The following is a 12,941-nucleotide window of genomic DNA, read 5'->3' on the forward strand; positions in this document are numbered from 1 at the left end:
TCTCTGTCCGCAAGGGCCGCCCTCCCGAGCTCGTCCTGCTGCCCACACCGCAGCCCACATTCACACAGCCCCAAGCCCCTGTCCGGAAATGGACGCTTCTCAGGTGGCACTGCCTGGAAACACATCCACACACCCCCCAAGCTGGGCCATCTGGTCGCAGGCTGGGCGGCCAGCATGCTGGACCCCCCCCCACTGTGGGACCAGGAGGGGACAGCACCCTGGGCTCCATGAGAGCCGTGGGGGTGTGTGTGTGGGGGGGATTGCGGCCCCTGGGGCCAACACCAGCTGTGAGAGAGGTTCCTGATTAGAAATTATGTTGCATTTCTGTTGAAATGATAATTTGTTTCTCTTTGAGATTTTTCAGAAACATGATAACCAATTTCACATGTATCTTAAACATTCTTTTTGATTACAAAGTGAAAAACAGCGCGGGCGTGTGTAGACAATGATAAAGCAGCCTGGCTGATCATACGTATCTGTCAGAAGCTGTCCCAGCCGCACAAATTCCACTGTTACTGCAGAGACACCACGCTGATAAAGAAAAAAGAGCCCGGAAAATCAATGCGCCTTGAGCTAGAGCAGTTGCTAAACACACAGAAAACATCTCTATCCAACAGGCCGAGCGCTGTGAAGATTCCCAAGCCCTGCCCTGGGACAGCCAAGGAAAATTTAATCTCTCCAAATCCTCACCAGGGCACTCCATCCTGCCGCCCTGACAGCCACACTTATAATTAATTATACAATTTCGATGGGAATATCGACTAAACAAAGCTATAAATCATAGAAAAAGTCAATAGGCATGGACACATTCAATCATGTCCCGGCCAATGATTACTACTCTTAAAATACAATAATTATTTCCAGAAGCCAGCTTGAATTAAATTTCTGTCAGACGGGTACAAGACCGGTGCTTGATGAAGGGCGCGATGGATTTTGGGGCTGCGTCCGGCACAGGCACATCCATCCTGTGGATGGGTTGTTTGTTCCAGTGGCCGTGGGGCTGTGTGCCTCCCCACCGGGGTGCGATGGCTCGTCAGACCATTTATCTTGTCCCCGTGGCTGGTCTGGACGACCCCGCTTCCTGTGTGTGATGGACGTGGAGGCGGCCCGGGGCACGGAGCGCGCACACCGGTGTGACCCTGCGGGGCATTTCTGAAGGCACCGAGCGCCTGGGACCCTCAGCAGCAGCAGGATGGTCTGGAGAAGCCCCGGCAGACCCCTGGGGAAGGCGCCGGGCCGGGCGCGACTCTCTCCATCTGAGATTCCGGACACACACGACAAAGGGGCACGTGGGTCTTTCCAAAACAGCCACGTGGAAATCTACTCTGTAACTCTGTACTGCATTTTTTCATCTCTGCATAAAATACAAACATTCTCCTGAATATTCAAACTTCCCTCTGTCTTAAAAAATTGCATATGTTAGATAAACACAGAGATAAAAGCTTACGTCCAACGGCAACAACACTTGTTATTTCTGATGGTAGTAACACATGCTTTGTCCAGACACTACCAGAGAAAGACAGTGACCGTGGATCCGTGTGCGCTGGCTCCCCGTTTCCAGGACACACAACTTCTCCCTGGCTGCCCTATGCCGCCCTGGCTCAGACCCCACAGCATACCCTGCTCACCCATGTCCTGCTCCTTCCGGAACATTCCAGGCCCTGGCTGCCCCAGTGCCACTCCCACGTCTGCTGTTCTCCCGCTTTGTTACCGCCCTGGAGGCCTCACTGTGCCCCCGCGTCAGGGGGCTGCCTCTGTACCAGGGGCCCAGAGAGCCCACCCTGCCTCCAAGCTCAGAGAGTCACGCAGCTGCCCAGAGAGTCTCCTGGGTACGTCCCCTGCAGCCGGTGCCCCCCAACAGTCCTGTCCCCAAAGCTGCCCCTCGGGGTTGCCGGTGCCCCGAGTGCTCAGGCCCTGAAATCACCGGGTTGCTGCACACTTTGGCGTGGCTGGCGGGTAGGACAGGTCCTCACCCTGGTGCCTCCCGCCTAGGGGAGTGGACTGGGCGTAAGTGTCTGCAAGCTGAGCTGGGCACTGCAGGGGACATAGGAGGACAGTCAATCTCGCCAGGGCCTGAGGCCCCCTGAGGAAGTGAGATATGAACTGGCCAGGGCCAAAGGGCACAGTGCCCACTGGGACAGGCCGGTGGGAAGGGCAGGTAAGGATCAGAGCATTTGCTGGGGCAAAAGTAAACCCAGTGCCTGAATGGGGGGGGCGGGCAGAGAGAGCCAAGCAGTGAATGAGGCTCAGAGACCAGAGCAGGCTCCAGGCTCACCTGAGATCCGTGGGAAGTGGCTAAGGCCTGGAGCTGAGGTCTGACCCTCTGTACACGAGACAAGCCCCAGGCTGGGCCCCAGGCTCGGGGTACGCTGATGGGGCTGTTGCAGCAAGTAAGAGGCAGTGGCTCCGGGGTAGTGGGCACAGACTCGGGGAAGGACATGGAGGGAGGAGTGGATGTAGGGGTGGAGGCGGGACTGCAGTTCCTGGCCAGCAGTGCGAAGGAGGGACACAGGACCGACAGTCTGCTGCCTGGTGGGACCGTGCTGTCTCCCAGCACTGACACGCGCCAGCGTCCATCTGCACAGAGACCGAAGGGACCCTCCCACACACGGACGGGAAACTGAGGCACAGGTGTAGAGCACTCAGCATGGCCGGGGCCTGAGGGCAGGGGTGACAAGACCAAGCTGGGGCTCCCAGATGCAGGGAGGTGAGCACAGGGATGGAGTGGGTGGGGCATCAAGTCCAGGCTTTGGAATAAAGTATCTTCGAGGTGGGTGACAATGGTTTTGGTGGCGCAGAGGCCAGACTGCAGGGCATGGGGGGACCGGGAGATGAAAAGGGGGACAGCTATGCACAGAGCCCCCCAGAGCAGGGGTGGGCGGCAGGGAGAGCAGACAGGCTGGAGGGCGGGCAGGCAGCAGGTGTCCTCAGGTGTCCTTATCTGCCGGGGCACCCGCCCTTAGGGAAGCCTCACACTTACGGCACGCGCCACCCAGGACCTGCCTCTGCACACTGCACCCCGGGGGCCGTGGGGTCAGGAGCCGCCCCCTCGTAGACTGGGACTGTCCAGAGTGGGGCTACCACACACGAACTGCTCACCCACCAGTACTCTGTTACCGCACAACGAGACACCCCAGAAACACACTGAAGCAGGCCCGAATCACTTGGCGGGTCTGGCTGCCCCGTGCTGCGTCTCTGGATTCTCGAGGGTGGGCGGTGGTTTCAAAGCAGAGGAGTGGCTCCCGCAGGACCAGGTCTCAACCAACACGCACTGCACTCTGCACACACGCACGTGTGCACACACGCAGCCACGGGAAGGCCTGGTCAGACGTGCACACGGAGCCCAGGCCTGTGTTGGCCGCCCTGAGCACCTAGGGCATGAGCATCCCACCTCCCACATGGAGGGTCTCCAGACCCAGGGCGGGGACTGTCCCAGCTGCAGGTGCACAGTCTCGGGGGCCCAGGAACCCAGGGGCATCTGGAGGCAGCGCTCACCGCAGTGCCGTTGTTGTCACGGAAAACCTCCTGGTTGAAATAGTCGAAGAGTTTCTTCTCCAGCTGAAGCATAACCTGCAGAGTGGTAGAGGACGTCAGTGCGGGAGGAGCAGTCCCTGCGCTCCCCAACTCCAAATGGCCCCAGTGGCCTGCCGCGGGCGCGGCCCTCAGCTCGGGGTGCGCTTACCTTCCGGTCGTTGTCCGACTCACGAAATATCAGCTTCACGACTTCGTTGGTGTCGGCGGCACGGACGGTCTGCATCGTGGCCTTTGTGCAGAGAGTCTGGGAGAGACACAGAGGGGCCTCAGTCCCACGAGAGGGGCCCACAGCCCGTCTCCTCAACGCGATCAGCACACTTCCTGGCCTCTCTCCCTGACCCCATCCTTTCCAGCCCCTCCACGTAAAGGGACCGCGGACCCGCCCGCATGGCAGCAGGAGTGTGACGGGCACCCCGTCCAAGGGCAGGCCTGTCGGCAAGCGCCGCACACCTGGCGCGGGCCCTGGCCTCCCTGTCCACCTCGGCTCCCGGGAGCTGCCCACAGCCGGCTCGGCTCGGACCCTGGAAGGTCTGCTGGGGCTTCACTGAAGACAGCCCTGGGCAGGGGAGGGGCGGGGAACTCAACAGCCGTCTTGTGCTGTCCCCGTGGCAGGCTGGGGACACACACTGCCACGAGATCGGCCCCATGGGCAGCAGGACAAGACAGGGAAGGCAACAGCAGGGAGAACAGAGGCCACGCTGGGTTCGGGGGCAGAGACTGACCGGCTGAGGGAGGGAACAGCTGAACAGGCAGGGAGAGGGACAAGGGAGCAGGGTCAGCCCCACAGCCACAGGGCACAGCCCAGGGCATGGCAAGCAGGCCACCGTCTGATGGACTACCAACTAAATTACGTCTAGGTTTGTTGAGAAAATTCCTCCCGTCGGAACTGCGTGTGAGGCGGGAAAGGCTGGCGCGGGTGCCAACGGGTGGCTCCCTAACGGCAGGACGACACTGGAGACCCCGGGCAGCAAGCCGGCTCCTGGGGCCCTGGGCCATCAGGGCTACTGAGGAACGTACGTAACAAAGGAAGTGCAAGGGACTTGTCCTTGTTCAGAAGGAGAGCAGCACAGAGAGAAGGCAGACTGGACGCGGGACGCGGGGGCCGCCACCCCCTGCCACTGACATTGCTCTTTCCTTAAGGAAAGGTCACATGGGACCAGGGTCCATGCACACAAAATGTCCAGAAAGGGCACGCAGAGGCTGCCTGGGACTGAGACCGGTGTGTAAACCAAACCTCAATGGAGCTATTCTTTAAAAATGACTAGATGAGTTTTACTAAAAAAAAAAAAGAGAGAGAGAGAGAGAGAGAGAGAGACCACCGCAAGAAAACAACTAATTTTGACTCCTGGGCCCTTGTGAAGTTGTGAGAAGCCCTTCACCCAGGGGAGAGTGGAAGAGCAGGTTGGGTGGGGAACCCTCCTGAGCAGGGACCCTTTGGGGTGAGCCGAAAGCCCCTCCAGAGCCGGGGGCAGACCCCTTCCAGGTACGCGGGGCGGGGCGGGCTGGGGGCGGCGGGCATGCACACGGCCCAGCGTGGGGCAGGGGAGGCAGCGGCCGCCGTCCCCACAGCATCGTCCAGGACAGGCCATTGACATTCAGAGCACAGATGAGTTAAGCAGGTCAAGCCCCCAAAGTGGCTTTTGGACTCATGTGTCACAAATCAGTCTGGCCGCCTTCAAGCAGCAGGGATTAGAACAAGCGCAGGAACAATCCGGAGCAGAGCGCTGCCACCCTGCCCACCCCTGCGTCCCGAGGAGGTCCAGCCCCATCCAGATGCTAATGCGCTTAAGTGGCTTAAGTGCTTCCTTGAATGGGGGAGGGCTCCACAGGCTGCGGGCCATTGTACCCACCCCAGGATGCGATTCAGGAAATTCTTGGTTCTTCTCCCAAAGGCATCTGCCAGAAACTTTTTAAAAAATTGCTTTATTTAGCCATTTCGGGCGGGTTCCCAAAGGATAAACATCTGATCAGCCCGGGCGCTAGGAGAGGGGCCGGCGCTTTCTCCGCACCCTCCCACGGAGCCACCTCATTCACCAGGTTGTAAAGAAGTGATCAGGCCCCGGCCAGCCTGGCCTCGGCCTCCTCTCCGCTTTCAATCCGCAGTCATGACCAGCCATGCAGAAACCTGCAGGCCGGGGCCTTTCCGCTCGCCTACTTATGGAAGGGGTTTTTCTTTTGAAAGGAGAAAAAAATAATACCCAAAATGCTATTTTTTAAGAGCTACCTAAGATTTATTTCATTATCAGCAGCCACACGAAGGGGCAGCAGACAGGACAGCCCCACACTTTGTCTTCTCGGCACTCGGAGTGCCAGTTTTTGTCTTGGAGTCCCACGGGACCACTGTCCCCAAGGCTGTCCACCTGTTGTGTGGATAATGAAATTCTTGGGTTTCTTCTCAGTCCGGGTAAGTTCTGAAGCAGGGCTGCTGGACAGGGCACCCCCAGGGCCCTGGGCTGGGTTCGGGCTGGGTTCGTGTAACTGGGCTGTAAACCCCAGTTTACAGCCAGCCTGACACAGCCTGCGTGCCCTGCCCATCCAGGAGCTAAGTCTGTCCCAAGCCCTCCCACTCAACTGCTACCATGCTCCCCCATGGTACAAAACTCGACCGAGGATGCCAGCACCCCTGGACCCTTCCAGCCGGGCCTTCAAGATGCAGTCTTGCAGAATCCACTCCATATCCTCTGCTGCAGACATAAAGGCCCCGTGGTCCATGGCAGCATGGAGGGTGAGCGGGTGGAGCTCAGGCCCCACTGCAGAGCATGCACCGGTTTGACCGGCACCTACCACGTGCATGACAGAGCTCCAGGCTCTTGGTTTCCCAGGAATGCCAGCTGGCTGGATCGGAGAGGTCAGGAAAGTCCAGAGTTCGAGTCTCCTTCTGGCCTTACTGAACAAAGCCTGATTTGGGGGCAGCTAGGTCTGTTAGCAAGTATGTCCCCAAGTTCCATGCGGTATGTTTTAGTCTGTGTTGGTGAGAGGCACATAGAGCAAAAACATTTGAACATAAATTTGAAAAGTTCCATCAGGAACAGGAATTAGGTAAGGCAGCTTTACAGCGGTTGGAAAGTCTCCTTGTTTAAACTGCTTAGTTTCTACACCATACGTGAAAAAGCCACAGCTGTTGTGCTGCATACCCACTCCAGAGGCGGCAGGACACACGCCTCCATCTGTGTCCAAAACGTGGTCTCTGAGCAGGTTTCCTGCAGTTTGCCGTGAGCTCAGCCGGCCGAGGCAGACTCTCAGCCAAAGTTTCCAAAGGATCAGCTCAGCCCCGGGCGGGCAGGCGGCCTCTGCACATGCCAGGACTGGGGGGCTGTGAGCCGGTCAGTGCAGAGCTGGCGGTCAAGGGTGTCAGGGTGAGACCATGGGGACCCTGTAACAGAGGGCTCCCGGAGGAAGAACTGGACAGTGAGTGTGAAGCAGACATGTGGGGGCTCCGGGGACAGGCAGTCAGGGAGCTGGCGAGGGGCTGAGGGGCCCCTGGGTGCGGTGTCTTCAGTGTGGGGACTGTGCTGGGGAGCAGATGGACAGACGGCAGACAGGACACGGGCCGTGCTGGGGAGTCCTGCCTCTGTCCACAAGGCCCCGGTGGGCTGGGAACCTGTGTTTGGTTGCACACTCTCCCCCAGAGTCAGGAGAAGTCCCCATGGGAGCAGGCAGGGGTCCGGTCTCCCTCAGGCCTGGAAGAAGCCCACCCCCCAGGCCCGCGACGCACATCACGCTGCACATTCGGATGCACTCAGGGTCATGGCATGGGGCAGGACTGTTCCGGAATGCAGTGAGGGCCGAGTTGGGGCCAGCCTGGGGTCAGCAGGCTCCTCACTGGGGTCCGTGACATCCCATCCCCAGAGCCTGTGCGAGAACCACAGAGGCCACAGTGGCCGCAGAAGCCGAGCTAAGCTCCTGGGAACATGGGTCCTCATGCCAGGAAAGGGCCCTTTCTGCTCCCGTGACTTCCTCTGACCGCCCACGTGTCCTGGATCCTGGCAGTCCACACATCCTGTCTCTGTGCTTTGACGCAAAATCACCTGTTTGTTGGTGGAGCCATGAACCCCCTTCCTGCAACCGAGCACCCCCTGTCAGTGATGGCCGGGTCCCCACTGAGGGCCACAGGCACCCAGAAGGTTCTCAGCAGACGGTCTGCATGACTTGACCTCCAGAAGCATTCTGAGGAGGCCCCACTCCTCTGGGAACAGGATCAGAAGGTCCCGGAAGAAGGTGCCCTCCTGCCCAGAGCACAAGGGGCAGCCAGGGACACACACGCAAACTCCATCCCTGCGGCCTCCTGACCTGACCACTGGCCCCAGCAAAACCCGTCCCAAATCGGCACAAGGGGGAAGGCTGGCACCTCGAGGACGCCAGGCGCTCCTTGTCTGGCCCGGAGCAGAGTTTTCCAGAGGGGTGAGCGGGGCCATTGTCTCGGGGTCGTTGTCCCTCCCCCATGGCTGCACAAAGAGGTGGGGCAAGGTCCAATCCCGACTTTAGTCAGCGATGAAAACCAGTCGGGCCAGACGTCCACAGACTGTTTAACGTGCAGGAAGTGGACAACGGTGCCGGGGCTGGGATGTCCTCAGCAGAGCCACTCAGGGCTACATTAAACAGAACAGAAACGAGCCCCAAAGCCAGCCTGGGCCCCGCGTCCAGACAGTGCAGGCAGTTTCGAGGAAAACACTGGAGTGAATTCTTAAGGAATTAAGAATTAAGAATTTCTGCAGCCGCGGGAATAGACTCTTCTTTGTTTTCAAACCGAGACCTCTGAGGGAGGCACTGGGACCCTGGAGGGCCTCACAAGGCCCCCACGGCCTGGGGCAGCATCCTGGACACATGGACACCCTCACCTGATCTCTCCCGCCAGGCCACCTGTGATCGCAGCTCTGGAGCTGAGCTAACCCCGGGCTTTAGCCGTTCGCGTGCCCCATGCTCCCAGAGAGGAATAACCGCACTGGGAGAAGGTGTTTGATTGCTAAGCAGAGTGTGCTTTTGGCGTGTTCCAGACATCAACACTCATGGAGGAAAGGAGGAGAGAGGAAGCTTCTCTTCACTCCCTGGCCCACGAGTGTTTCAGGCGACCAAGCGAAGGAGGGCCCAAGGAGGACAGAGGAGAAAGGAGAAAGCAGGAGGGACGCAGGCAGAGAAGTCTTGAGCCCTGCCCCTTGCCGCGTGCCCAGGGACTCCGGAGGGTGCGCCCCTCCTGACTCTGGGCCCGGCCTCCGTGAACTGGTGGGTGGGCTTGGAGACACAGTTCCCCCATCGTTCACGCCTTTCCCAGGAAGCAGGACCCTGCTGCAGGCTTTCATCCCCTGACAGCTCTGCAGAACAACATGCAGGCCCTCTGAGGGCGTGAAATCGGAAACAAAGGCGCCTCCAGCCTAATTTCAGCCACAGATGCTCGCGGGGCCGACTCTGGAAAGGCCGGCAGGAAGAGCTTGCAGAAGAAATGGCCCTTAAGTCTCCAGCTTTAAACAGAGGTGCCAAGGAAGTGGTGAGCCCAGCAGAGGGCCCGAGGGCATCGGGACTCTCAGGGATGGAGGAGGACCAGAGCCATCGACCCCCAGGCCTGGGGGCACAGCCCCACTGCTTCCCAGGACCAGCCGTGGGACCCTGTGCCACCCTCCCAGGACCTGCCTGACAAACCGCTACAGCACAGTGGCAACAGTGTGGGTCTGGGGGTGCCCCCGGAGGAAAGTGATGTGGCCAGTCCGCGGCGGGCTGTTCAGGGAGGCGTCTGGGGCTCAGGGAGGGGCTGCAGACACCTTCGGAAGCAGTGAGGTCGGCACTCCGGCCATAGCAGAGCAGGGGGTGGGGGGTTGGGGCCACTGTGATGAGCCGGCCCAGGCCGTCCAAGAGGAGAGCGGAGCCACCGCGGAGCGCAGGCCGGGGGTCTGGATGAGCCGGGAGACGGGCAGGTGCCCTGCGCGGCCGTCTCGGGTGGCCCCGAGCTCTATGTGCTCATGTGGACTTTCCTCCCAGGCAACAGCGGTCTCTGCCCCGTCTGAGAGCAGGTCCCAGGTGCAAGCCCAGGCGCCATGCACCTGCTGCGAGCAGCGGCTTTTTGATGGACCAGAGACTCTGACACAGCGCGCAGCGCAGCTCCTTTCCCCCACCTTCACCCAGGCCCAGTGGGCGATTCTGTGGCCTTACCACGGGGTCTGCGGTGTTGGAACCACATCAGCTACGGGGTTAGAGCAAGCACCCCATGCACACAACACGTGGACACGCATCCCCAGGCACACACAGCGCCTGAGATGCACACAGGGGTGTGACAGCAGGGGAGGGTGGCGGGCCTGGTGGCTGCAAACAGGAGTGTCCCGTGGTGATCCCCTTGGTTTCGGGGGTCAGGCTGGTCTGCACTGACACAAAGAACGGTCCCAGCCAGAGGGCCTGAGGGCCGAGCAGGGCAGCTCCCACCAGACAGCATCTCGAGGTCTTGCTCTCTCTGGAAAGGGGCACTGCCTCCAGCAGGATCTGTCCCCAGTGGTCACCCGTCCCCTTTATGCTGACTTCCCAAAGACCCTTCCCACGAGCTCTGGCTCTTTCCAAGGTTTTCCCAGCAAACCCCTGCACTCTCAGGAGGAAAGAGGCCTATTAATAAGTGTTGGGGAACCACCACCTCTGAGGACCCCAAAGTGCTGACACCATGGGAGCGAGGGCCCTGGCCAATGCAGCAGGGGGACATGGGAAGCCGTGAGCGGGTCCTGAGGAGGCGCTGTTCCGAGAGTTAGGTCAGCCGCCAAGGCACCTTCCCCCTCTGTTTCAGACTGTGCACTGTTCATCCAGAACAACAACAAGCCATAAAGACCCTTTCATCTCTCCCAGGACGGCTCCGCGGACTCCCTACCAGCCAGGCCACAAGGACGGGTGCTGACAGAGCTCGGGTGCGCTGGGCAAAGCCCAACGGTGGTTGTGAGCCCACACAGGACCACACAGCCGGCATTCCAGAAGGAAGCTGCGTGTGCTCTTCTCAGACTGGTGTCCAGCAGGTCTGTGCACACCCGCAGCTCAGGCCAGGGACGAGGCCCTGGCCAGGGACACTGGACCCGCTCTTGGTTTGGTCTCTTGAGAACACCCGGGCTTCCATGGACACGCCAGGGCTCCGACCTGGGAGGACTGGGGGGCAGGGGCACTTCTTCCCACCAGGAGCGTAGGCCACAGAGAGGGAACCTGCCCACCAGCTTTGGCACCCAGCTGCAGTCCTAAAATCCCCATGAGCTGCGCTGACGCCAAGAGTGGGGTAAATAAAGCATGAACTAGCAGGACACACAGAAAAAAGCATCACAGATTGGTGAGCACAGACCTGACCATGAATCAGCAAATCAAGGTCCCACATTAGGGGACCTTTTTTCTATAATTATGGGAATAATTATTTTGACATCAATCTACCAATTGGAAAAACAAACTAATGTTTGTAAGGCAAACTTTCTGGGAGGAAATACCCTAGCGGCACGCCTGGGGGGCTCAGTCATAAGGCGTCTGCCTTCGGCTCAGGTCATGATCCCAGGGTCCTGGGATCCAGCCCCGCATCGGGCTCCCTGCTCCGCGGGAAGCCTGCTTCTCCCTCTGTCCCTCCCCTGCCTGTGTTCCCTCTCTCACTGTGTCTCTCTGTCAAATAAATAAATAAAATCTTGAAAAAAAAATACCCTAAATATGAAACCCAGAATCGTCATAATTAAGTATAACGTCATAGTTTGCTTTAGTTTGATGCCACAAGCTCTATCTCAAAACAGACCACATAAAGGTTTCTTTTTTTTCTGAAACAGTAGTTAAATGAATTTAATGATTTATATGAGTAAATCTGCTGTTTTAAAGTAAGACTCTTAAAAAGCCACACAATAAGCCAACGCACCGCGCACGAGCCCCCCCCACTCCCCACTCAGCCACTGCGGATACAAGTGGCGTCCGGAGCAAGGAGGCGGCCTGGACACGCAGCCCCGTCTGCACCGGCCCCCAGTTCAGAAGAGAAACCCTCTTGACCACCAGCATCTACTCGCAGCAAGAGGACGGAGCTTCTGCGCACCTAAACCCACACCACCTGAGGCCGCTCCGGGCTGTGACCGCTCCATGCCCAACGAGGCTTTCTCCGGGTGCCTCTCGGGACTTGGGACGTGGGCTGGCGCATCCCTTCCCTCTGTCCGTGGATGCCAGGCTACCCAGAGCTCCTGGGCCGCTCACACCCACCACTCCCACCACAGCATGGGCAGAAACACCAACTCGCTGCTGGGGGCTGACGCGGGGTGACAGGGGCTGCTGGGGGCTGACAGGGGGCTGCTGGGGGGCTGCCGGGGGCTGCTGGGGGCTGAGGGAGACTGACGGGGCTGCTGGGGGCTGCTGAGGGGCTGACGGGGGCTGACAGGGGGCTGCTGGGGGGCTGCTGGGGGCTGCTGGGGGCTGAGGGGGGCTGACGGGGGGCTGACAGGGGCTGACGGGGGCTGACGGGGGCTGCTGGGGGCTGACGGGGGCTGCTGAGGGCTGACAGGGGGCTGCTGGGGGCTGACGGGGGGCTGACGGGGGGCTGACGGGGGCTGCTAGGGGCTGGTGGGGGCTGAGGGAGACTGACGGGGCTGCTGGGGGGCTGACGGGCCTGACGGGGGTTGACGGGGGCTGCTGGGGGCTGACAGGGGCGCTGACGGGGGCTGACGGGGGGCTGACGGGGGCCTGCGTGCACCTTGTCCGTGGCAGTGTCTGGGGCGTGGCTGGGCTTGGTACCAACAAGCTAGCTGGAGAGAATGCCCACAAGCGCTTCCTCCTGCTCTCGGTGTCGGCACGGTGACCTTCCTGGCTGCCGGATCTTGGAGGGCCTCCAGAGGGTTGGCACAGGCCGTGACAGGGTGATGCCCCCTCCAGGCCGAGTGGGAGCGCCTTCCCCAGGACGTGGGAGCACCTGAGGGAAGGAGGCTGGCAGCAGCGAAGTCTGCGGTCTGGGGACGGGGCTCTGGGCACTGGGGAGCTGGCTGCACCCCTGCTGCTGGCTGGGGTCTTCGGCGGTTTCGGGACGCAGTGGGCTGGCTCTGCCGTGGGTCCTTCTGGCCCCTTCCAAGGCCGGCGCCGTCAGTGCTGGGGGCGCCTCTCCCAGACGGGCCTCACAGGACCCATGTTCTGACAGGCCCACCTGGCACCTGAGTGCACGCGCACACGTCACTCACTGACAACTGGTTTTGAAACGGCCGCCAGCCTCCAGAAGCACACGCGTCAGCATCGCTGTCAGGGATGAAGGACGGCAGGTGGGCGCGGCCGGGCAGAGACGGGAGCGCCTGGCACCGCTGTCGCCCTTTGTCACTGAGGCCAGCTGAGCGCCCCAGCTGCTCGCAGCCACCGCACAAGGCGTAAAACATACCCTCCGCGCGGTCCCGCCCGCAGGGCCGAGCCGGAGGCCGCGTTAATAATCCGCTTCGTGACGCGTGGCCCATCAG

General features: G+C 60.3%; 1 protein-coding gene across 6 annotated transcripts in view; it reads right to left on the bottom strand.

The window, feature by feature from the left end:
* The window catches only part of INPP5A (inositol polyphosphate-5-phosphatase A), a 174,083-nt gene that overhangs the window by 17,603 nt on the left and 143,539 nt on the right, over positions 1–12,941 (bottom strand). For all 6 annotated transcript variants that reach the window (XM_073884739.1, XM_025880123.2, XM_073884737.1 and 3 more), the window contains exons 10-11: positions 3,683–3,778; positions 3,496–3,570 (exon numbers count right to left, since the gene is read on the bottom strand). In XM_073884739.1, coding sequence (XP_073740840.1) covers positions 3,496–3,570; positions 3,683–3,778 — 171 coding nt within the window. The remainder of the gene's footprint in view (positions 1–3,495; positions 3,571–3,682; positions 3,779–12,941) is intronic.

The sequence above is a fragment of the Callorhinus ursinus genome, unplaced genomic scaffold (assembly GCF_003265705.2).
Source record: "Callorhinus ursinus isolate GAN/ISIS: 27379988/994484 unplaced genomic scaffold, GSC_fseal_2.0 scaffold58, whole genome shotgun sequence".
Lineage (NCBI taxonomy): Eukaryota > Metazoa > Chordata > Mammalia > Carnivora > Otariidae > Callorhinus > Callorhinus ursinus.